General features: G+C 38.7%; 2 protein-coding genes across 3 annotated transcripts in view; one reads left to right on the forward strand and one right to left on the reverse strand.

Moving 5' to 3' along the window:
- The first annotated feature begins 5,674 nt into the window (after positions 1 to 5,674).
- On the forward strand, positions 5,675 to 18,235 carry LOC307142752 (retinol dehydrogenase 10-like). 2 transcript variants are annotated; one of them, XM_079843822.1, is made up of 6 exons: positions 5,675 to 6,224; positions 13,656 to 13,754; positions 13,856 to 14,004; positions 16,020 to 16,151; positions 16,268 to 17,686; positions 17,962 to 18,235. In XM_079843822.1, the coding sequence occupies exons 1-5, from the start codon at positions 5,775 to 5,777 to the stop codon at positions 16,389 to 16,391; spliced, it is 954 nt and encodes a 317-aa protein (XP_079699948.1). In that variant the 5' UTR covers positions 5,675 to 5,774; the 3' UTR covers positions 16,392 to 17,686; positions 17,962 to 18,235. The 2 variants fall into 2 exon arrangements, with proteins under 2 accessions (XP_079699948.1, XP_079699949.1); XM_079843823.1 differs by having other exon boundaries at positions 5,687 to 6,224; positions 16,268 to 16,917.
- A 552-nt stretch (positions 18,236 to 18,787) lies between these two features.
- cse1l (CSE1 chromosome segregation 1-like (yeast)) overlaps positions 18,788 to 26,101 on the reverse strand; it is a 30,085-nt gene continuing 22,771 nt past the window's right edge. The window contains exons 24-25 of the mRNA XM_079843826.1: positions 20,793 to 21,024; positions 18,788 to 20,709 (exon numbers count right to left, since the gene is read on the reverse strand). Coding sequence (XP_079699952.1) covers positions 20,620 to 20,709; positions 20,793 to 21,024 — 322 coding nt within the window. The 3' untranslated portion in view covers positions 18,788 to 20,619. The remainder of the gene's footprint in view (positions 20,710 to 20,792; positions 21,025 to 26,101) is intronic.

The following is a 26,101-nucleotide window of genomic DNA, read 5'->3' on the forward strand; positions in this document are numbered from 1 at the left end:
CAAGAGTTAAACGAGTAAACCAAAGTCGTTGAAGGCAATTGAAGGGTTTCGAAATGTCTGTAAAGGCTGAAATGTATTCAAAGTATCGTCGGTAAATCGATGTGAATCGCAGGTAAAGTTTAGACTTATCTGAGTCAGTATAAATCGATGTGAATCGCAGGTAAAGTTTAGACTTATCTGAGTCAGTATAAATCGATGTGAATCGCAGGTAAAGTTTAGACTTATCTGAGTCGTTGACAGAGAATACACTTTAGAACGATGGCGTCACAGTGAGCGCGGATCTAGATATTCTAAGTGACGTCACACGTCACTTCACTGGAAAATGATTGCAATGTAATGAATGTACTGAAGCAAAAAAGTGTTAAAGAGAGACAAGTCGAGGTTAACAAGTGGGGTTTAAATCAATGGCCAAATCAGGGTTAGGCCAATTCGCTGCCCTAGCAAGATTTTACTTGGCGCCCCTTGTCAAGGTTGTGGAAATACTGGTACTGTTTTATTTTTGTAATGCACTGATGTTTATTAATTCATATTTTTTTGTTTTGTTTTATGTGTTGTTTTATATGATGTCCAGTCCCATTCTATACGTTCATTATATATTTATTTATTTTTAAAAAGGCTGATGATAGTTAAACTATACAAAAATAGCGCATACAGCAGCCAAAACACAAAGAGCAACTGCATCTAGCATTCATGCACAAACTACTGAGATCTAGCAAATGTGTTTGTTTTCCAGTAGATGGCAGCAATCTTCCACTAAACTATGCACAGTCATGTTTTCACCATGAATTAAACTGAGAAATTTAGATATTTAATGTGAATTTTACATTAAATGTTGCTATTTAAAAAAAATCTGTATATATATATCATTACCAATGTCGGCAAATACATTTTAAAATTGCCATATGTCCCCTTAAAACTGCACAACTGCAAAGTAAAAACATTATAGGCTATTAAAAAAGTGATATTACATGCGTTTAAAAAACGGATATGGTTTTTAAATCAAAATCACACTGTCTGTGGCCTCTGGAGAACCCAGAAGAGCTGCTTGCATAAAGTTTAAGGTAAAAATTACTGGAATGAATTAGCGAACATTAGTATTTTACTACTATGCAATTAGATAGCTAGTAAACATTAGCCTACATCACTTTACCTCTGTCTTTATCCCTTATCTTCCCTGCTTCAGAGGGCTTCTGTCTTTTTTGACATTTCAATTCGACCATCCCTCATATATAATCAGGCAACTTTCGTTTGCTGCGTCCGAAAACCTAGGCAGTGACTCGTTAAAACAATGGCTTGTAAGGCAGCGTTTGTGCATGAAGGCGGCTCAAGAAACTGATTTCGGACAGACTTCTTAGACAGTGTAACAGTTTGATGATCTACAGCAAAATAGAGAGAGCTTTGGTGAGAACTAAACAAATATTGAATTACTACATTAGTAATTTCTCGCTAGAAATGACATCAGAAGTGGAAAATGCTGGTAACAAATGTACATTTACACACAAACTGACCAGCAACTATCGGACGCCATCTTTTTTTCCCCAGCTTTTTGAATAATATAAATTAACAATGTTTTATGTGTATGCCATAGTAAAGAGATGTGTTTTTATTTAAACTGACAGAGTGTGTCTGCTTCCCGAACAATGCTAGGAAGACTATTCCAGAGTTTCGGTGCTAAATAGGAAAAGGATCGACCGCCTGCAGTTGATTTTGATATTCTAGGTATTATAAACTGCAGACAAAGACAAAACCAAGTCCAAAGCAGGGCGAGACAAGAGTCAAGACCAAACCAGCACTCCTTAAAGCTACACTGTGTAACTTTTTTAGTTTATTCTTAGCATAAAACACTTAGTTCTTTCAAAAATATGTGCTCATTAATGTATATTTACTTCTTTCAAGTAATAAAGTATTCTTGTAAGTTTATAATACTCCATTGAAAATACATACGGGTGAGGGGTTCGAATGCAGGTCGCCATGTTGCCCCTCCATCTTGAAAGTACATTAGCCAAAGAGGGACATACCCGTAAATTCAAGCTTCGGCTTTCGCGTTTTAACACTCGATGGCACCGTGTCGAATGTGGATGAGGTCGAACTGGAAGCCATGTTAATCTTGGACTAAATCGGCCACCGTAGGAGTTAAAACGAAATCGGAATTGAGAGGAAGAGAAACTAATATTCACTGGATGATCATATACCTTTTCACCGCTAGATGGGGGAAAATATCACACAGTGTAGCTTTACATGAATTAAGATCCACATTACCGCCTGAGAAATTTATTATTTTTAATTAATAAATATAATTAGAATAGGACGTGACTGTAACCCCTTTGGAGAACTGTTCAAACCGCCCTGCTCCAAGTGGCACTCGAACCCCGGGTCCGCTGGCATGAGAGTCGGACGCTCTAACAAGGAGGCTAAAGGCTGCAACCTCTAGCGTCAGTTGCTAGAACATCACTTGAGATCAGAGGAGTGAGGTTTACTCGCACAGAAACTACTAGCTGGCCTCCGTTACATTACCAATCAAATGAAAAAGATATTAGGTTAAACTTATTTGGCTTGCTGTCACCTGATGAGGGGCTGGATGAAGCAGCTTCAACTCGAGCTCTGATACACCCCCACCCACAGTGACTAAATATAGGATATGATTATGTAGGGCAAGGTACCTAAGATAAATATGGAGTTAGGGAGGTGGTGGGATGCTGGAACAGCTGAGACTGAGGAGCGGTAAGCAGCTGCTTATATACTCTGGCTGTTGATTGGAAGATTAGATGGGCTCGCTTTTCCCTAAATTACGTTTAGGAATGCCACAAAAATCCAGATCTCATACAAGTACTTTTTTTGCAACAATATAGCTTGAATTTTGTGAGAATTTGTATTAATTTTGGTGACATTTTTGACACAATCTCTCATTAATTTCTGAACTGGCACAATAAATAAATCAAATTAGAGTATTTAAAGCTGCAGTCCGTAACTTTTTACGCTCTCACGGTTAATAAACAGAACTGCATGCGTTTTGCCGAAGAACATTTCAGCCGGATCTACTTCTCTCTGTTTATGTCTATGGCGAGTCACACAGGGACGGTGCTCCTCCGCAGCGGTTTCTGCCAGACCGGTCTGAAATAGTCCCAATATACCAGTAAACACTTATTATAAGTGTACCATAATGATTCAGGGTAAGACAAAGACACGGTTTGGAAAATGGATTCATTTTGTACATTCTCATTATATAATGTTTGTAAATCTTGAACACAAAACACAGTTACGGACAGCAGCTTTAAGTTATGTTATTTAAGGTATTGATTGCATCTGAAGCAGTAAGTTTTACATCCAATCACATTAATGATATTAATAATAAATCACAAAGACAATGCACTGGCAATTTAGAAATATCCCAGCAGTTGTGACCGGTCTTGAAACAAAATCCAGAGTCCTCGAGTCTGAGACCTAGACAAGACCTTCGAAAAATGAGTGGTCTCAAGTACTACAACACTACTACAGACTATATAAATGTTACTATGCTCTAGGGCTGCACAATATATCGAAATATCGCAAATGTACATATCGCGATATGCATATTGCAATAGCACGCAATATCTGAATGATTTTAATAGGCTACTTCAACATTGTGAAAAGTGTCCGTTTTAGGTCGACGCATATAGCAGAGAATAGACTGGGCACACGACTGTTATTTATGTGACTTCCGTGATGTTAAAAATAGTTATTATATGCAATAACTTGTGAAAAACAACTCCTTGCAGTCTCGCGATGTCTGACACACACGGAAACGTTTGCACAAGCCGCCTCTCTGAAAGCGTGTGATCCCTTCAGTTCTGTTTCGTGTCTTGTTACACACTCAAACTGTCAAATACACGCAGTTGTCTTGACGAGTATTCATGTAAACACAGTCGGTTATGCTTTAAGTGAACGATATCAGTTGGGGAAAGAAACCGAATGCGTGTCACGAGGATCCGTGCATTAGGTTAAACTTAAAGTGACAGCCTGATAATACAGTAAACCTGCTAATACAGCACACCCGCTAATACAGTAAACCTGCTAATACAATAAACCTACTAGTACAGTAAACCTGCTAATACAGTAAACCTGCTAAACCTGCTAATACAGCACACCCGCTAATACAGTAAACCTGCTAATACAGTAAACCTGCTAATACAGTAAACCTGCTAATACAATAAACCTACTAGTACAGTAAACCTGCTAATACAGTAAACCTGCTAATACAGTAAACCTGCTAATACAGTAAACCCGCTAATACAGTAAACCCGCTAATACAGTAAACCCGCTAGTACAGTAAACCTGCAAATACAGTAAACCTGCTAATAGAGCAAACCTGCTAATAGAGCAAACCTGCTAATAGAGCAAACTCGCTAATACAGTAAACCCGCTAATAGAGTAAACCCGCTAGTACAGTAAACCTGCTAATATAGTAAACCTGCTAATACAGCAAACCTGCTAATAGAGCAAACCTGCTAATAGAAAAAACCTGCTAATACAGTAAACCCGCTAATAGAGTAAACCCGCTAGTACAGTAAACCTGCTAATACTGTACAGTAAACCTGCTAATACAGCAAACCCGCTAGTACAGTAAACCTGCTAATACAGCAAACCTGCTAATTACAGCTAACCTGCTAATAGAGCAAACCTGCTAATAGAGCAAACCTGCTAATACAGTAAACCTGCTAATACAGCAAACCTGCTAATACAGTAAACCTGCTAATACAGTAATGCTAATACAGTAAACCTGCTAATACAGAAAACCTGCTAATACAGTAGGCTAATGCTAATAGGCCTACGTACAGTAAACCTGCTAATACAGCAAACCTGCTAATACAGTAACGCTAATACAGTAAACCTGTACAGTAAACCTGCCGCTGTCTGTCAAACAACTAAAGAACAAGAGAAAATCACTCAGTGCTCTTGGCTGAATGACCTTATTATTGTATATTTAATATATATTTTTAATAACAAAGATAAATAAAAATAACAAAAATAATCGTCCACACTAGTTCAGGTGTCTTTGTTTACCTGGATGTGCTTGATGGTAGCCTAAGTTTTAGGCTGATATAACTATATATTACTAAGTCAAGCAAAGAGTTTTTGGTATTTAAATATTGGCATTACATTTTTTTTTTTGTTCGTTTACATTAAAATTATATTGTCAGATTTGTGACATACATTTTTGCTGCTGGTCACTTTCGGCAGTCTTTTTCCTGTTACGCTATTGCGAACTATTACATGACCCAGAAATTTGACAGACAAACATAACATTTCATATCCATTTTCTAGATTTAATTGTTTTAAATCAGTGCACATTCTTACCAATATTGAATGTAGATATTAAAATGTAGCACAATAAATGTGGGCTTCCCTTCCTCAAGGAAATTAACATAGATGGACCATTTGAATCAAAATAGACAAGACCTTGAAGAAAGAAAGAAAGATCTGGAAAGCTTTAGAGTTCTGAGTTTTCACAATGTAAGTTTTTTTAAATGCTATTCTGTCAGAAGGCGAGGTTGAGTAAATGATGGGGTAATTTATTATCATACAAACTAGTAGCAAGGTATCTTATTATATTCATGTGAAGAACAAAGAGCAGAGCAAGGATTTCAATTGGAGGTGCCGTTTAAACCCAGTAGTTAATCCAGCAGTGATTATATAAACCACAGGCACAACAAGTCACATGCATTTGGATCTGCTCAACAGGACCAAAGGAGCTTATAGAAGTTGTGTTCTATGTTATTATTGTAATAAAAGGAAACATGATAGTGTTAATAGATCTACTGTTGATGCTCTTGGATCTGACATACACCATCATCTGTGCGGTGGTTCGCACTATTCTCCGGCCGCGTCTCAAATCAGTGGACGGGGAGGTGTGTCTGATCACGGGCGCCGGCGGAGGGCTCGGCCGACTCTTCGCGCTGGAGTTCGCCAGAGAAGGGGCCGAGCTAGTGCTGTGGGACTGCAACACTGAAGCCAACGAGCACACGGCCAGGCTAGTGAGGGAACTTGGCCGCGAAGCGCACGCGTACACAGTGGATCTGTCCAAGCGCGAGAGCATCTATCAGACGGCTGTCCGCGTGCGGGAAGAGGTAGGCGACGTCAACATATTGGTCAACAACGCGGGAGTCGTTGCAGGGCGAAGGCTGCTGGAGTGCCCGGATGAACTGCTGGAGAGGACCCTGGAGGTCAACTGCCACGCGCTGTTCTGGGTAAGACCTTTCTAAATCAGGGGTGCTGAAATAGTAGCCCTGCCCTACCATGGTAGTGTCATGTATTTTGGACATGACACCACTATAATAGGGTGACCAAACGTCCTGTTTTCCCAGGACATGCCCTGTCTTCCCAGGACATGCCCTGTCTTCAAGTCCTGTCCTGGCCCTAATATAACAATTTTCTATCCATATAGAGGTGGCATACTAAAAAAATTAATAAGGCATCGTTGAGTAAACTTCGAGTATCATTTGATTATCTCATTGCCGGGCTGAGTGTCCTGGTTTTAGGTAATCAAACTATAATATTCTTTGAACTGAAGTGCCTTAAATATTTTTAATCAACAGACTACATTGAGTTAGAAACGCATTTTTAAAACGAATACTCAATTATGTTAAAATTATTTGAAACAACTTAACAAAGTGTCCGGAACATATAGTCTATTTCAGGTCAAATGGACTGCTAGTGCATTCTTAACCCATTTAATCCTAAATTTTTCCCAGACACAAAAATATCCAAATCATGTGTCATTAGTATCCCTTTGAAACAATCAATCATAATTTTTTGAAATTTTCATGGAAAAGTGTGTGAAAAAGTGTGTTTTATGATCGGTCACAATTGTGACCGGTGGGATACTGTGTTGTATCAACCATTGGACAGACTGAATAGGTCTATTGTGTATACTAATAGGTCTGTGAGTGTGTTTCTGTCTCTCTCTGTGTGTGTGTGTGTGTGTGTGTGTGTGTGTGTGTGTGTGTGTGTGTGTGGACTGGTAATCCCTACGTTATGGGGACAAGATGTCCCCACAAACAAAGATGGCAATATCCGAAATCCTCGTCCTTGTGGGGACATTTTTAGGTCCCCATGAGGAAAACATCTTATAAATCAGACTAAGTTTTTTTTTTTGAAAATGTAAAAATGCAGAATGTCTCCTGTGATGGGCAGGTTTAGGGGCAGTGTGTGTGTGTGTGTGATGGTAAGTTTAGGGGCAGGGGCAGTGTGTGTGTGTGTGTGTGTGATGGGTAGGTTTAGGGGCAGGGGCAGTGTAGGGGGATAGAATATACAGTATGTACGGTATAAAAACCATTGCGCCTATGGAAAGTCCCCATAAAACATGAAAACCCAACATGTGTGTGTGTGTGTGTGTGTGTGATGGGTAGGTTTAGGGGCAGGGGCAGTGTAGGGGGATAGAATATACGGCATGTACGGTATAAAAACCATTGCGTGTGTGTGCATGCTTGTGAACTCTATGTCCGACTGCATTCTCCTGTCTTTCTCTTTTCCTTTTCTACACTCCATGGTACAGCTTTAAGCACTCAATGTGCAGTGGTACTTTACATTTCTCACATGCATAGGTAGTGCGTTTCTCACAATGGCGACATCTCTGGAACCGGTGCATCGTGTTAGCTAGCTAGTCTTCCTGGGGTCCGTGTGTGTGTGCATGTGTGTGTGGTGTGTGTGCCTACCTGTAATTGCGTGCGTGTGTGTGCCTACCTGTAATTGCGTGTGTGTGCATGTGTGTGTGTGTGTGTGTGTGGTGTGCGTGCCTACCTGTAATTGCGTGTGTGTGTGTGTGTGTGTGTGGAAAGTTAAGTAGAATTAGTTAGCTAGCTAGTCTTTGTGTGTGTGTGTGTGTGTGTGTGTGTATGTGTGTGTGTGGACAGTTGCAGTAGGTAGGAAGTTAGGTGGCAGCAGAATTAGCTAGCAGAATTAGCTAGCTAGCTAGTCTTCCTTGGGTCCATGTGCGTGTGTGTGTTTCTGTGTGTGTGTCTGTGTAAAATTAGGTAGAAAGTTAGATAGCAGCAGAAAGTAAGGTAGAACAGTTAGCCTATGTGTATTAGCATGTAGATACAATGGGTTATCCCACCGGTCACTATTGTTGCCGGTGACATGTTTGTGAGTTCTATGACCACATTAAACAAAGTTGAGTAATTGCAAATGCATATATCAATACTAGACACCTTAAACATGAAGTGTACCAAAAATCTATGTTCCATCCTTATGTTAACATACTTTACTAATCTTTTCTTTGGGAGCTTTCTTGCTGCCATCCTCTTCTCTTGACGCAAACAGGAAGTAAACAGCTCTGGTCATGTGACAATTTACAGTAAACATGCAACACTACATATTTCATTGAGACTCTTTATAATTTCAATATCTGCTGGAAATGCATTGATAGATCATTCAGTAACATTTTTATAGCCTTAGAAATGAAACATTTTTTTACGGTCACTATTGTGACCGATGGGATTAAATGGGTTAATGTTATTAATATTGCTTGGACATTTAATGAATTGAATTGTAATGCAATGAAGTCATATTGCATAGCATTAGCACAATTATTTCTCATTTGATCCATATAATACCTTCATGTAGCCACCCACAACCTAACCATGAGCGCTCTTCAGGACAATGGTAAACCTTTAAATCTCAAACTTAACAGCAGTTCTAAAAACACATAAAATATTTTCAATTTATTTCATAGTACAATTAAAAACAATGTATGTTGACCAATGTGCTGTACAAAAAAATAAATAACCATAGGAATCATGAGGAAAGACAAGCCACGAGAAACAACAACGCAACATGCAAGACAGATAACTTAACAATTTAAAATTATTTTAACTTTGGTTTAAAAATGGATAATGTGGGAGCAGTTCTGATTTGCAAAGGCAAGCTATTCCAAAGTTTCGGAGCAGCTATGGAGAATGGAGATGTATAACTGTACCTTTAAAGGTACACAATTGGTCCTTAGGGTACAATTATTCCATAGTTTTCCTCTATGTAGAGCAAGGCAAGTTCGGTCCTAGAGAGCCGCTGTCCTGCAGGTTTAGATGTTGATGTTTTATTGAAAATGTTTGGTCACCATTGTGGGGATCAGTGTTTCCTTTAGTTGGGCAGTTTGACTCTTGGCTTTTTATGTGAGTTTGTGGTTTTTGTTGCAGTGTTAACAAAACACATAATCTGTTCAAATCAAAAGAAGCCAACCATAAACAAGAATTATCATGAAGAAAAATGTTTGACTAAACTCATCACAGACTAAAAATATTAATAAATAATATTCACTAACAATATTTTCTTGCCCCGGGTCAGACATTCTGAATTTAAATACATTCTAGGGGGAAAAAGTTTTGATGCACACAGATATCAAGAATCGGCATATGAATCTCAACAATGGCGACATACTTAATGCTGCAATGCATGCTGGGAGCCATGAGTTTTATACTGTGTTGGCTTAGTAGGCTTGGAGCTAAACTCTGCAGGACATCAGCTTTCTAGGACCGAACTTGCTTACCCCTGACTTAGAGGTACAAAAATGTACCCCAGTGATGGCCACTTGTACCTTAAAAGGTACAATTTTGTACTTTTTTTGAGAGTGGGCACTAGAAATCCACTGCCCTATTAATTGTCAATTTCATCAAGTAATTACAACACAGTATATATATTTTTCTCATTTAACAGTTGAAAATACAGTTTAAAGTTGACATAATGTCCAACATTATTAGGTCAACATCAAAATAATGTTTGGGACTTAAAAGGCTTAATTGAATCAATACATTTGAATTTTAACTTGCTACCATGCATTTATTTAAGTTGTGTTAACAGGTCCCCTGAGTTTCTTTTTAGTGTACTATGCGACCGCCAAAGTACTTTTATTTGTAAGGACTGTCAGTAATTTCCAAGTAAACTTAAAAGATCTTATATAGCTGGTTCAGTGTTTGATTATTTTCCAGGAAGGTTGATGTCCATGAGGAATGAGCGCCTCAGGCGTCTGAATGACGGACAGCATTTCTCGCCGCCTCGCAGTACATCTGCCCGTGATTGTGCGTGATGTTTCCATGCTGTTGAAAGTTAAGGAGATATTGAATTGCACTCTAAAGCTGGAGTGAAAAAGTGCAGTGACTGTAATCTGCTTGATTTAAAGCTACACTATGTAACTTTTCCGTCCACTAGAGGTCGCCTGTTCAAAACAAAGGCGTAGTTTGATGACGGCACGTTTGAGCGCAGAATCTCGGGACATGTGGTCTTCACCTCACAGCCGGTGGGAAACAGTCAGGATAGGACTCGGGCAGAAATCATGTTCATGGATGCGATTATTAGCATTACTGTAGTATGAAGTAGAGCAGGAGCGAGTGTTGTGGAGCTGAGCAAGGCCGCAGGAGCGATTGAAGAGCGGGACTGTTATTATGGCATAGTCGCTGGCGGGACTTTTATTATAACACGGTCGCCGGCGGCACTTCCTCTTCTCCAGTCATGAGTCTGAGGTAACCCAACTCTGTTTATCGTATTAGATATATCTGAGTGTGTTGAAAAGGAAGTTATGACGTTCGCTCGGCGGCTGCTATGACACTTGTTCACACTGCAGTGAGAGTAAAGTGTTTCACTGAATAAAACCGGAGACCGAGGGTGACGCAGATATGACGCAATCGACAGGCGACTCCCTCACACGCATAGCTCACACGTCCCGGTTCCTTGGTTAAAATAGCAATTTTCTCACGATTTACAAATAGTTTAAAACATTTGGGATATTCTAAGTACTCAACTGAACAAAATATATAACACTGGCCTAGTGGTTTCTGGATATTTTTCTGCAAAAATCCTACATAGTTCACCTTTAAAAGGTTCGCAATAATGCCTTATTGTGCATATGACCATAAATCACATGTACAATGAGGAACAGGACATTATGCAGCAGATTATCACTCATCATGACAGCAGCTCAGAAGTCTGCGTAAGTGTTATTATATAAACTGTCAGTCATGTGAAATGATGCTTGCTGAGGCATATGAACACACATTTAACCCCAACTTTAGTTACAGGGTTCCCACTCTTCTTGAAAGTTCTTGAATTTCAGACACATGGATTCAAGGCCTGGAAAGTACTTGAAAACAAACATAGGTCCTTGAAAGTGCTAGAATTAAACATGAACTGCGTTTGTTAGAGTAGCATGGCGCTATTACAAAAATTGGCCTTCATGCGCTGCCAAAGCCAGAACAAAACAGCATTACGGGAGGAAGCTATTTCAATTAGGGCTGTCAAAAGATTAATCGCGATTAATAGCATCCAAAATAAAAGTTTGTGTTTACATAATATATGTGTGTGTACTCTGTTAATTATTATTTATATATAAATACACACACAAGCATGTACATATTTAAGAAAAAAATATAATTTTTATATATAAAACATTTATATATATTATAGATTATATAAATGTATATACAGTATATACATGCAAATATTTATTAAATATAAACATGAATGTGTGTGTATTTAAATATAAATAATAATTAACAGAGTACACACACATATATTATGTAATCACAAACTTTTATTTTGGATGCAATTAATCGCGATTAATCTTTTGACAGCCCTAATTTCAATATATTTCTGCTGTTCCATAAGCGCCATCTACTGTCAAAAGCCCTATTCGGATGGTAATTGTTTCCCGTGGGGTCGTAAGGTATTTTCATCATTGACAGGGGCTAGTCAGTGATTTTATTGCCGCCCAAATCCAGAATGTCAGTGTTTTTCTCCCACCACCTGTGTAAAAATCGCTCTCCGAATTGTCCTACTGTTTTTAGACAAACACCAAGGTCGTGTGGTCATTTAATTGCCGTCCAAATCCACATCTCAGGGTTTTCTAGAATATATCACTTAAAAATTCACTGTTTATATCCTTTTTGACCACTGGAGGCCACCGTACGGTTGCGCTTTGCTGTACTTTGGATGCATTTTAAAGATCATTGCTTTCATCACTGAAATGCTGGCAAGTATTTGCAAGAGCAATATTTCATCACCGCTCAAAAATAAAAAGAAGAAAAGCACGTAAACATTTGAATTGGGCCGTTATTACAGCAGCAATTATATCTGTTAAATATAATAAATGTGCAGGTCTTAAAAGCCTTCAAATTGATTTTTGAAAAGGTACAGGTGATTTAATAAATCATTTTGCATATTTTTAATGCCTAACAATTAACTTGTCCATATCTTTTTAATTGGACAATTCAAGTATACAATATTATCTCTATATTTTGATGTTTTAATTAAGTAATGATTAATAAAAAAGAAAAAGAAAACTACTGTGAAATAAATGTTAAAAGCAGGAATAAGAGAGCTGCAAACTGCATCTTGTACACCAGCTTCTTTCCTCATTGGATTTTGTAAAATTGGACATTTTTTCTCGTTGGAAATTGTATTTTAGTTGTCAGTATATGCCTTAGTGTTACTGCATTAATGATAGACACAGGTACAGTAGGGATCTGATATATTGGCAGTAACACACCCACCTTTATCGTATTTATTGTGCTTGATTTAAAATAAAAGGTGCTTTAAAAAGTCCTTGAATCTGGTGTTCATGAAAGAGTGGGAACCCTGTAGTTACATAACTCACCCCACACTGTTTGTGTTAAGGGCATGAATTATACATCAAATTGCATAGCCTTTAGAGAAGTTTATTTAAAAAAATTTAAGAAATCTGACATACGAATTGTTCAATGTTAGTATGTCCTATATACTTAACATTGAAGTAGAGACCCAAGACAAGTCATATCTAAAGACCAGAATATCATGAAGACTTAGGGCCCTATTTTAACGATCTGATCGCATGGTCGATGGTCATGACGCAGGTGCTCTTAGGGCATGTCCGAATCCACTTTTGCTAGTTTAACGACAGAAAAAACGGTTGGGACGCCGGCAGGCGCATGGTCCAAAAGGGTTGTACCCATTGTCTTAATGAGTCATGGGTGTGTTTTGGGTGTAACGTGCAATAAACCAATCAGAGTCTCATCTCCCATTCCCTTTAAAAGCCAGTTGCACTCGCACCATGGTGTATTCTCTATTTACATGGAGGAATTTGCGAGCTGAAAGACTGAACGCAGAGAGGAATCCTTTTATTTGTAATATTTAAAAATGTTTGTGTGCTGCTGCATGTTCCTGTGTGTAATAAGAGTGCACATACTAACGCGCCCTTTCAATTTTGCAGTCGTTTTCAGTTCCTCAAAATAGCAACGCCAACAATGCGCCTGAACACACCTGGTTTTCAGACCGGACGCCCATGGGCGGACAGATGGGCGCAAGTGCATTTGCTATTTAAACAACGTGGCGCTGGACGTGAAAATGAAAACTGCGTCAGACTGAAGCTAGCAAAAAACACTTGCGTCGCGCCTGGCGTCACATTGCACCGGGTGTATAATAGGTGCAGTCAAATAAAAAGATTATTTAAACAATGATTTAAAATGTACTTTCAAGTAGAATTTTTCATTCAACATTATTACAAAGTGAACTTTAAATAGTTATTTTATCTTTAAGTATAGTTTTTTTTAAATATATACTTTTAAGATTGGAAGAACTCTACAAGTGCACATTCAATGAAATTAAGCGCGCTTGTTTTTCACAAGGGTAATCGTACTGTTTTCCCGTTTTGACAGATGACCAAAGCCTTTCTGCCACAGATGAAAGCCAAGAACCACGGGCATATCGTTACTGTTGCCAGCACTCTTGGTCTGTTCAGCACTGCTTGTGTAGAGGTAAGTTAAACAAATATACAGTTTTCAAAGGTCTGCATACCTTCAATGACATTAAAAGCTTGTTGACTGACTGACTGCGCGTGCTATCTTCCCTGTTTTAGGACTATTGTGCTAGTAAATTTGGAGCTGTAGGTTTCCACGAATCTCTGACTCATAGTTTGTTAACAGAGGAAGGTGTGGATGGGGTGAAAACCACCCTGATCTGCCCCTACATCGTCAACACTGGCATGTTTGCTGGATGCCAAATCAGGTGAGAAACCTGTAAATAAGTTACTAAAACTCAAATAAAAACAAAGCAGACTAAATAGTGATATTTAAAAAAATTGTTTCTAGTAAAACATTTGAAATGTTGTAAAAGTGACGCTGAGATGCCGTTTTTATTACTTAACAGGTAAGGTATTTTATAGAAGAGATGAATTGCCATATGCAGTTTTCATACAGAGTTTACTGTATTATTAAGCATTATCTATTGTGAAGGATCATTTTCATCCGCAGTCACACAGAGCAGAAGTACAACCCGAACGATGTTCTTACCAAGCGACAACCTCCCCCAGTTTCTCTTGAAGCCAATACGGAAGTGACTTAAACTGCACTTCATCGACTGGCCACTAGGGACAGACTCCAGAAGGAGCAGAATCTCATTGGACCTCATGTTAAAATGCCCAACTTTACAGCAGAAAAAAACATTTTTACAGTCTAGTACAAATTATGGTTTTGGTCTACACGGCTAATTTTGCCCTTCATGACGACTGTGAGGGGGTGAATTATTTTATAACTCATTCGTTTACATTATATAAAGCCTTAAAGTTCTGCATAATTAGGGGGCGTGGCCACTTTGAGTGACAGGTGGATAGCCGTTTATCTGCTGTCTTTTAGTCATCACGTCACCTCAGCTCCGCCCACGTCCCGCCTCTTTGCCCATTTTCTGTTATCCGGGAGTGACGCGCGATGACGCGCTGCCAAGATGGCAACGGCCAGCTCGACCCTACTTTACGCTTCAAAACTGCTCTTCAGAATGTTCTGACTTAGTGTGCTATATCTTTTCTAACTGATCGGACTTAAGGTTTTCCTAAAAATGACGATCAAAACTCGGAAGCTCCGTCCATATTTTTTTACAGTCTATGATTCTTATGCTGCGTTCACACCAAACGCGAATAGAGCGTCAAAATTACGTCTACCGCGTCTAGTTTGACGCTTGAACATTTTGAATCCATTCGCACTTCCACAGTGAATTGGACGCGCGTATAAATCGAGCGTTTGAAGCTAAATAGACGCGCGTTCATGGCGCTCCAGGAGAAATATGTCATAAAACACCACTCTGCCTCTTTTCATTTTCATTAAAAATATATATTTAGCATTAATAGGCACACAAATGTGGTCCAGGAAACTCCTACATTATCTTCACTGCATGTATATTTAAAAATAAAGTTATGAAACTTCTCTTTGCCCTCAGTCGATTTGGCAGACAATAAATGATGATTCATGACACCAAAGATCGGCCGTTAGATCCACACAAAACGAGCCACTACAGGACATCAGAGCCAGCGGCAAACGTCAGAAGGACTGGCCGAGGAAAGGCTGCTCTCGCCGGGGTTAATGAGCGCTGAGCGTGATCGCCTGGATCTCACAACTCCAAAAACGCAAGATAATTTTTTTTAAATAGACACTCTCTTTATAAATAAACAACAGATTTGAGCTTTAAACAACTACATTCTCACCTGAAAAGGTCCTAAAACTACATTTTGTGACAATAGTAGTATTTTTAAATGATGCAGGGTTTCTCATCACGTCACTTTACCACGTGACAGCAGCGAGCAGGCTCCTGATTGGTTAACGCGGCGCGAATAGACGGCAAAGTTCAGATTTCAGCGCTTCAAACGCGTGAATGCACAAAAGGCACCACTCGCGCAAGACGCTCAATTTGCGTCCAATTTTGAAGCACTTTTTGAAGCAATTTTGTGTGGCATGATCTGATAGGAAGGGTCTAATCTTCCTAATGTTGTATAACGCAAATCTGCAGGACCGGGTTGTTGCAGGAATGTGGTCAGTGAATTTTAGCTGATCATCAATCACAACCCCAAGGTTCCTGGCTGTCCTGGACGGAGTTATGGTTGATGATCCTAGTTGAACAACATGATGATGAATTCACAATGATTTTTGTTTTGTTTTTGGTTGCTATTCTTTGAAAACTATTTGTCTACAGCACAACGGATGTCTGTCCGTGTTGTTCTCCTTATGTTCACGCTAGTGTGTCTCCATTCACAGGAAGGAACTCCAAGGCCTGATTCCACCCCTGGATCCTCTGTACTGTGTTCAGGAGTCGATGAAGGCCATTCTGGCTGAGCAGCAAATGCTCTGCATCCCCCGCGTAATGTACTTCGCTTTCCTCTCGCGGGCGTGAGTACCTCCACCGTCCTAAAAAGTCCAGTTTGCTTACACTCGGATTAACTGAGATGGCGTACACAAAACTCAAGCATATGCTTTAATTGTTCTATGTCATGTCTTTTCTTTAGGTTGCTCCCCTGGGACGCTAATGTTGCAACATATCGTTTTATGGGGGGCGACAAGTGCATGTATTCCTTCATTAAGACCAAACAACACCAGCAGGATGTGAACGGTCACGCGAAATCCTCTTAGCTCTCCAGTTATACGTCCACAGATCATCCACATTCCAAGGCAGAATGTAAAGCATTGTTCCTGCTATAACATTTCAAATGTACTTCATGGGGACCAACAGAAATATACATGTGACCCTGGAGCACAAAACCAGTCATGCGTCTCACGGGTGTATTTGTGGCAATAGCCAACAATACATTGAAGGGGTCAAAATTATTAATTTTTCTTTTATGCCAAAAATCAATAGGATAAGTAAAGATCATGTTCCATTAAGATATTTAGTAAACGTCCAACCGTAAATATATCCAACATTTATTAATAATAGTAATATGCATTGCTAAGGACTTCATTTGGACAACTTTAAAGGAGATTTTCTCAATATTTAGATTTTTTTTTGCACCCTCAGATTCCAAATATTGTCCAATCCAAACCATACATCAATGGAGAGCTATTTCCAATTTCCAGGGTCACATATACCAGGGTTTTTCCTGGGTCAAAAATGGTCTTCGGTGGTGGCTGAAAGACATGGTCATCCATACACACACACGCACGCACAGTAAAAAAGTACCCTACCCACGTGATCTGCAAGCGCAATACTGACAATACATTTTAAATAAATTCAAAGAAAGTTTGTAACTTTTGCTTATCTTATTTTGATCCCACATGAAAAAATATAGTAAAATTACTCTAGTAAATACTATAGTGTTTTTGAACCGTACTATAGTAAATATACTACAGTAAATTAACAAAGTGCAGTTCTAACCAGTTGTTAAAATGATTCGGTTCAAAGGAGTCATTAGGTGGCGAATCGGACATTAGCAGACGCTTTGTGTGCGAATCCCGTCTGTTAGAACATCGCGAAAGATTTGTCAACACACAGAAAACACTTCATAACCGGATAGGATTTGTTTCCCGTTTATTGAAAGTATGCTTTATGTCAGCTGGTCAGAGAATCAGTCAATGTTTTTTGAGCGCATTTCACACCCAGCGGTAATTAAAGGAAAACATTGTCTTATAGCGCCACGTGCAACATGGATTCGGTCTTCCGACCTTTTGATTTTGATTAACGTAGCTAATATGTGAAATATTAGAAAGCTAAGAATGCTTATTTTGAAGACAGAGAGCGTGTGAGCGGGGGAGGAGCTCTGATCGTTCTCTCTGTCACTCAGTCACAAGCGCAGCATCTATTCTACATCATTCATAAATCACAATAACTCAACAAATAAAGCTTTGGCGGGACAAAAATTTGTTTTGGCGGCCGCCAAAAAATTTTCAATGTAGGAAAAACCCTGCATATACATATACATATACACTGAGTGCTGTCAAATCGATTAATCGCGATTACTTGCATCCAAAATAAAAGTTTGTTTACATAATATATGTGTGTGTACTGTGTATAATTATTATGCATATATAAATACACACACAAGCATTATATTTATATATAATATAAATATATATGCAGAATATATACATGCAAATATATATTAAATATATACATGTATGTGTGTGTATTCAAAATATACATAATTATAAACGGTACACCATGTAAACAAACTTTTATTTTGGATGTGATTAATCGATTTGACAGCACTAATATCTCTATATATATGTTTCTGTACCAAAAACGGTAACACTTTAGGTCTCGCTATTAGCTAGTTGTTTATTAGCATGCATATTACTAGGATATTGGCTGCTTATTAGTAATTATAAAGCACATATTAATGTATTGTTCTGCATGCCTTAACCTTTCTGCGGTGTTCTGGGTCTTTTCTGACCCCAAAGGATGTTTGCTCAAATAAAATGTTTTTTGAATTTGTACGGTGGTCAACACTCTCGATCTACAAATAAAAATTATTGGATTGAAATCTGTTTTTATGTTCGTGTGACAAAAAAAGTCGCACTCGGGGGTCGCTTAGGAAATGGACAAAATTCATCCTCAAAAACAGAAACAACACGTCATACAGAAATTAAGTGGCACACTTCCAACAATGCATAAAACATCCACAATGCAAAATGATCATGCTTACACACACGCACACACACACAGGAATACATTTGTTATTGCTGTTCAGTTCATTGCATTTTGATGTTCATGTTGTGTATTTTTTACTCAATATGTAATATAACTGTTCATTTCTGTAAAGTTTTGTTCTGTTACAGTTAGTAACTGAAGTGTAGATTCAATTTGTAGAATTATAAGAAAATCAGATGTTTGAAATAATGAGAAACTCTAAAGACTCCAACTTTTCTCTTGCTCAGTTTTGATTGTAATCATAATGTAACATTGAAAAAAAATAATTCAGTACAAAAAAAAATGCTAAACTTAACATTCAGATATGAATCCAACTGAAAAATACTTGTGACAAGATGTCTTTCAGTCAGTCAAATAGCACATGGAGCTCTGCAGCCATTTACTGGTAAAAGTTTTTTATTTTAAAACTATATTTTCCAAAACATGGGCAAAAATCTTACACTATACCACGTCAAATTATCCATGTTATCCCCACGAATGAAAGTTAGAAATGTGGGTCTTTTATAAAGTAAATTTTACATTAAAAAAACTGATTGTGTGAAAATCCATTAAAACAAAAAAAAATGTATTTATATAAATTTAAAAACTATTATAAACACTCCAAAAACTGCACAGATCTTGAGTAAAAACATTAATAAACAGTAAAATTACATTTGTTCTAAAAAAACAAACAAACTATTGTTACAAAATTACATTTTGTTGCCTGTGGTGACCCCAAAGCCCCTGAGTGTAATTCCCAAACAAAGGCCTAGGAAGGGTTAATACTACCCTATACCTAAACTTAACTACCTCACTATTATTAATAAGCCATAATTAGGAGTTTATAGAGGCAAACATTGTAGTTAATAGTGAGAATTGGACCCTAAATGTAATATAGTTTATTAAAAACGTACTGCATTGTAACAGTGGAATGAATTTGTTCATATATGAGCAAAAGACCTCTTTCAGAGCAATTTATTAGATTATTTGCTGTAAGACATCATTGTTGCATTTTAATGCATTACATTTTCAATTAATTTTTAATGTTAAAGATATGCATTTACTAAAACAGCTTAAAATAGTCACGCTGACATCAGCACTAACAGGGCGGGATATTAAATCAGTGATTAATGTTGTTCACTTTGTTTTAAGTGCATTTGATATCGTGTAAATAAGTGCGGTGTAAAATGTATTAACTACATGTACTTACTGTATAGTTCAAGTTTGGTATGCGTGTATATCCAGGACTGTTATAACTATAGTACTACGAGGCCTGTGAGGGATTACATGTGACATGTGGTGTTGGAAAATATGTAATCCACGTTAAGTCATCAATGGGCTAAAAATAAATCTGATTAGATGGCTTTTATCAAGCAGAAACTTACATGAACTGCAGTAAGAGAGTGGTAAATCTAGCATGTCACAAACTCATTTTGTTAATTGAAAACTTGACTTTACATTCTGGAAGATCAATACATGCCAGTCTTTCCTGAAACACGGCGATGTGTGAAACACGGTAGATCAGCTTTAGAGTGTGTGTGTGATGTAATGAACAGCCGAGCACAATACACTGATTGAGGTCTTCAGCCCCCCAGCGCAGGCACATAAACCTGTTTCTGAAGCAAAACGTGACCAACATGTTAAACAAGTGCTTCATTTTATTTATTAACAACTAGAGCAGCAAAACTAAGACATGAAGACAAAACATGGTAAAGGACACGCAACAAAAGACATTTTCTGCGTTGCAAAAACTCGTTTATACAGTAAAAACATCTCCAAAACTACAGGGGGAAAAAAACAAAACATGGAAAATGCTTTTCCCGTTGATTTTAGAGACGCCACCAAATGTCTGCCAACTCCCAAATGCTGTTAAATGTTTGTAAAAGGCGACACTTCAAAATACTGCCAAATGTACGGTTGGGCGAGACGTCAAAATAAACAATACGAGAAAATGTTGAATGGACTTCAATTAATACATATGGGAAAAAGCCAACATCAGCAGAGGCCACCCAGTGAGTCGATCAGCCCTCTCCACATGAGCATACCCATCATTCCCTGCTCGCTCCAATTCAATCCATTAAAACAAACCCTTAAAAACCCCTTCTGTTTGGCCATGCATCACTGGGCGGTACCTCTCCACTCATGTTGAGTCCATTGGTCGTCTCAGTTTGGGTGTCTTGAGGGTGCCAGAGGAGGTCCCCTTTCTCTGCGATAAGGAGTCCGGGGTGTGTGTGTCTACACCAGCTGTACAGTGGCAGCCTGGAGGTAACCCTGCAGGTACTGAAGAGCTTCTGCTGGCAGACTGGTGCTCAACATGGAGGGCACCTGTTACACAACACGTTCAATTAGCAGGTATTCTGGGTAGGGCATCATTTTAGTGATGACATCTTTTCATGAGGGATACTCACCCTTCCAGGACAGGCGGTGGAGAGTTTGTGTAAGGACTGCGCTAGGAGGATTTTGGGATTGTTGACAGCCTCTCCGATGGGGTCATGTTCTTTTTTGCCTGCAAAAGCAAGCTGGGAGAAAGCGGTCTGGTATCCTGGAGTGTCCTCTATATCTATGAAATGCTCGTCATCTGGGATGCTGTCGTCTTCTGGTAACTCAAACAGACCAATCAGAGCCTGCAGCAAAGGAGTCCTAAAGAACATGACACCGGTTTGGGTTAATGGCAATAAAATTGTCCTCAAAGAAATCAGAAGTGTTTTAAAACACACATTTCCGAGCCATATCGGTCTAGAAAATCACAACTTTTCATTTTCCGTCGGTCTTAGTACACGATGTAACTATACACATCACAACATATAAATAGGAAAATGTTGGCGTTATTTTGTCACTTATTGAGCAGTAGGCTAGCTGGAGCCATTTACCTCCAGTCTTTGTGCTAAGCTAGGCTAGCGGTGGGTGCATCAGAGTTATGGCACGCACGGAGATGAGAATGGCATGTATGGACTAGGGATGTCACAAGTAGGGATGGGCAACAGTGGTCGAGTAATCGAGTCCTCGAACGTGACAGCGATCATCGATCATGAGAACGATGATCGCCCTGACTTTAAAAAAAATTATTTGTCTCTTTTTTATTGGTTATTGCGTCATTTTGCGCGGTACCCGAGGTCTGATTGGTTAGCGTTATACAGCCTCCAGACCGCGGCGAAATAAGGTGAAACTGAGGCGTGCACTGCAGTGATGTCTGGAATCACTGTGATCATTAAATGGTTAGTGCAAGATGCGCCAATCTGTCATAGCCTACATAGCATTATAATGAGAACACGATGGAAATGCTGTAAATTCTCTGTGCTTATAGTTCCCCGTGTTTCAGCTGTTAAAGGAAATCCACAGAGAAACTAGCGAGAACACTCAGACTAGCACGTGAAGTTCATGTGCGCATTCGCGTCCTTTTCTGCAGATGCACATTGTAAGATTACTTTTATGTCGTCTATATCTGATTAATCTAAAATAAGAAGCGTTTGGTTGAGCTTAAGCGCTGCCGTTATTCCAGCTGTTCATTCTCTTCAGTTTCAGCTCAAATGCATTAATGCTCGACATTATAGTTTAGAGACGTCATATTATTTTTAGATATAGGCTATTTATTTCTCAGAATCATTGATATTAGTAATGCAGCAGTGCTATACTGTTCTCATATTTTTTAACAGTAGACCTAGTTTATGTAAAGTTGTTTTTCGTTATGAGTTTGAAAACGCGCAGTGATGTCTGTAAACACTTCGATCATGAATAATAAAATTAAGTGCATGATGTGCACAGTCAATCTGTCAAAGCATTAAAATGAGAACACTATTTTAATAAAATGTTGTTTCTGTGTGCTTTCGCTGTCCGTGTATCAGCGGTGTTAAGGGAAGAGCGCATTCAAAATGTTCCGTTTCAAACCATAGCCTGTAAAATCTAGCACGCTGAAGTTCACGTGCGCATTCACGTCCTTTTGTGTTGATTTGAGTTGTAATAGGTTCCTATTAATCTTCATATTAATATTGATATAGGGTGCGTTTGGTTGAGTTTATTAACCCGCTAGCAAGCTCTGCAGGGTGGTGTTACTTCACAGTTTCAGCTCAAAGGCAATGCTCGATATTATTGACTTGGTTATTTGAGACGGTCATTTTATAAAGATGTTTCTTTTTCAAAGACATTTATGCATCATAATCTCAGTTATTTTTTGTTTTATATGTTGATGTTTTCATATACCCGTTTTCATGTCACGTTTGTATTTGTCAACAACCATTTTCATAACAGTATTTTCATTATCTCAATGACGGACATGCCCCGCCCCCTGCACATGCCCCGCCCCCGAGTACTCGTTTTTGAGACCTGTCGATGATCGAAATGAGAAATTGACAAAAATGCCCATCCCTAGTCACAAGTACTGGTACTTCGGTACTGAAATTATAAAAATGTGACGATACCTGCATTTCTGTAGTACCGGTAGGACTGACGCCCGAGTATATTCGGTACTCGCAGCTGCGCTCAGTGGCTTCCGTGTTTATCCAAGCCGAATATATACTAGTGTCTGAATATTAAAATGCAAAATACTATTTAAATATTTCTCCTGCATGTTCTGCGTCTCTGTGTGAATGACGGGCGGTTGGGCGATGCGCACACGCGTGTGACACTCGCTCGCTCGCTGTCTTTGTAGTCTCTGCCGTGTGTCACTATATGAGGACACGAACGCATAAACCATCACTTCATGAGAATTTACCGTTTCATTTGAGAAACCGGTCATATCATGAACACAGACACTCAAAGGTCACGGCAACCTGTCAAAATAAAAGTTTGGTTTAAAAAATTTAAATTGGCAATATATTAGGCTACTGTTGTAGCCTACAGTAGATTTAGCCATGTCTCTATGTAATAATAATATGTTTCTACAATAATAATAATTATGCCTAGATGGTTCATTATTTTTAACTAGATCTTTTTTTTTTTTAAACAATGTTTACTTTTAAACAGCATACAGCCTTTAAATGTTTATGTATTATTTACTTATAATGATTATCATACATTTAATTATTTTTTTTAATACCGTAAAATTGATGGTATTGGTACCGACTACTGGAATTTTGGTACCGTGTAGGGCTGTCAAATAAAAATTCAAATTTCGAATATTCGTTGAATTTACAAAAAAAAAAAAAAAAAAGCACATTCGACAGCAAAAACCGTGCATTCAAATTTTTGGTAGAGGTGCACGAGACATGACGGAACTGACGCGGTTTGTTTATCCAGTACAGCGGCGCGCGCGTTCATTTGAAAAAGGCGGAAAAAACAGTGAGGACTCGGAGTCAGAGGGAAAATGGGCGACGGCGTATTCAGTCAGACACAGCAGTGCACAACAAGGCAATCAGGGCTTTGGAGCATGAGATGGATATAAATAAAAGATTAGATACACTATACCGGCTGACGAAAATCCTCTCAGTTGGTGGCAAAATCATGCAGTATAGCGTTATATATATCCACATATTGCGCAGCTGACAAAGACATACTTGATCATACCTCAGCAAAAACGCTCAGCACTCGCTGCAGGTCAAGTTGACCGTTTGGTGTTTTTCACCAACAATATGTAGATGTTTAGTGAGTGGGAATGGATTGTTTCTGAATGTCCGTTTGCTATTTTGTGTTCATCACGTTGTCTGTTGAAGTGTGTTTTCTCAGGTCACTGATGCACTTTTGTTACCTAATTTTCCTTACATGCTCATTAATGAAATTATATTTAATTTAATAACAATTGTTTGAAAATGGACTGTAAAAAGTGAATGTCATTTCATTTCAATAAAAGCAAAATGCATTTGCTTGTTGCGCTCGCTTGAGCCCTCTTGAGGGCATAGGATACAGTACTTTTCCCCTCTAAAATTAAGTATTGCCTTTAGAATTCAAAGATGATTCGAATTTTGATAATATTTAAGAAAGAATTTCGAATTTAGCTTTTCAGCCATTTTGACAGACCTAGTATGGACTTATCTAACTCTGGGGGATACGGCGAATAAGCTTAAGTCGGCGTGTTCCTTTAAGTAGCCTGATTAAAACGTCAATAACAACAAACAATAAAAACCCAAGGAATCACCAAAAATGCAAGAACGATTCTGATTTCATTTAGTGTAAGTGGTGATTGATGGTGGATAACGTATGTACTATTATGTACTGACGGTAACAAGGTTGCGCTGTTGAGGCTCGTGCAGCCTCATGAGGAGAAATCAAAACAGCAGCACATACAAAGATTGAAAATGTAACATTTCATACAACAGTTCAATAAACAAAACAATAACAATCAATATTGCATCTAAGTGGAAATATTTTCGCTGCTGAAATAGTTCAAATCAAGTCAAACAAAGATCCACAGCGCATCTCACAGCAACACTCTTCCATAACTGAATATTTCAGCGTTTTGAACGAATCAGTTGAGTCAAAGATTAAATGACTCATTAACAACTGCCTCTTTCTTGAGTCATTGAGTTGTTCATTCAAACGATTCGGTCATTAACAACCGCGGGGGGGGGGGGGGGTGCTGTCCCAAATGGCACCCTGCACCCTCGCTGTCTTCCTACGAGTCCGCACTTTCATGACGTTTCCCTTCTGAGACCTTAAATGACAAATGGGACACCCTACGGTCACGTGGACTTACCGGACACCCGCACACGGCAGCCATTGTAAGTCCACAAGAACGAAAGTGCATATGAAGTGTGCCATTTGGGACAGGGCCAGTCTCATTCTTGAATGAATCAGTGATTTGAATGAATCGTTTGAATGAACGACTCAATGACTCACTCATTAAGACTGTCACCTGCCGCCACCTACTGGCGGTTTAGTGTCATGTTTAAAGCATCATTCTTTCCAACATTTCTTATTTGTATATTCAAAAAAAAAAAAAAATGCAAATATGCAGATTTAAATAGGCTATGATAGACTGGTAGAACACTGGTGAGAATATTGCTTCAGAATAAGTGATATTTAGAATACAAAAATACTATTTTTACCAGACAAATCTGCTCCAAACCAACATTTAAACGTTCTGTGTTCTAATTTAGGAAAACCGATGATATTGCATTACGATTGACAGTTGATTTGCCTGGTCTTTTTTCCCCTTTTTTTTAAACAGTTCAACTTTGGACAGTGCTCCTCACGGTCACTTTTTTACCCAGCCATCCAATCACAGTGGAGGAGGGGGCGGGACAAATACTACACAGACCACCGCTGCATCTGATTGACAGCTATAATGATTATATTAAAAGGAGCGCACTTTGCTTGCTTTCTTCATTTAATCTATTCACAATATGAATAAATGTTTTAGCCTATTTTTCATGCTGGTAAAAAGAGGACCAATGGCCACATATACACTGATGAGTTTAAAGGTCCCATGGCATGGCATTTTTCTATTATTTTATAATGTTTCCTGAGCTGTACTTATATTGTTAGTATGACTTTTACATCATAAAATGTCATAATTTAGAAATAAAAGGCATTTTTTCTATACTGCTGTTTGCCCTGTGGCTGAATGCCCTGCTTCAAGAGGCGTGTCTGCTGTGAGACTTCAGGAAAAACGCCCACTGTTGTGATTGGCTGACATCTTTGCATTTTATATGAGCGGAGGGGGCGTGGTTTATCGAGGCACGAGCAGGCACGAGTCTGCCAGGGAGACGGATGGACCTGAGTTCACTTCACATCAGTTCTCAGCATGTCTGAACTGTTGTAGTTACAGCATATACTTTAGGTTATT

This window comes from Gobio gobio (genome assembly GCF_949357685.1).
Source record: "Gobio gobio genome assembly, chromosome: 19".
Lineage (NCBI taxonomy): Eukaryota > Metazoa > Chordata > Actinopteri > Cypriniformes > Gobionidae > Gobio > Gobio gobio.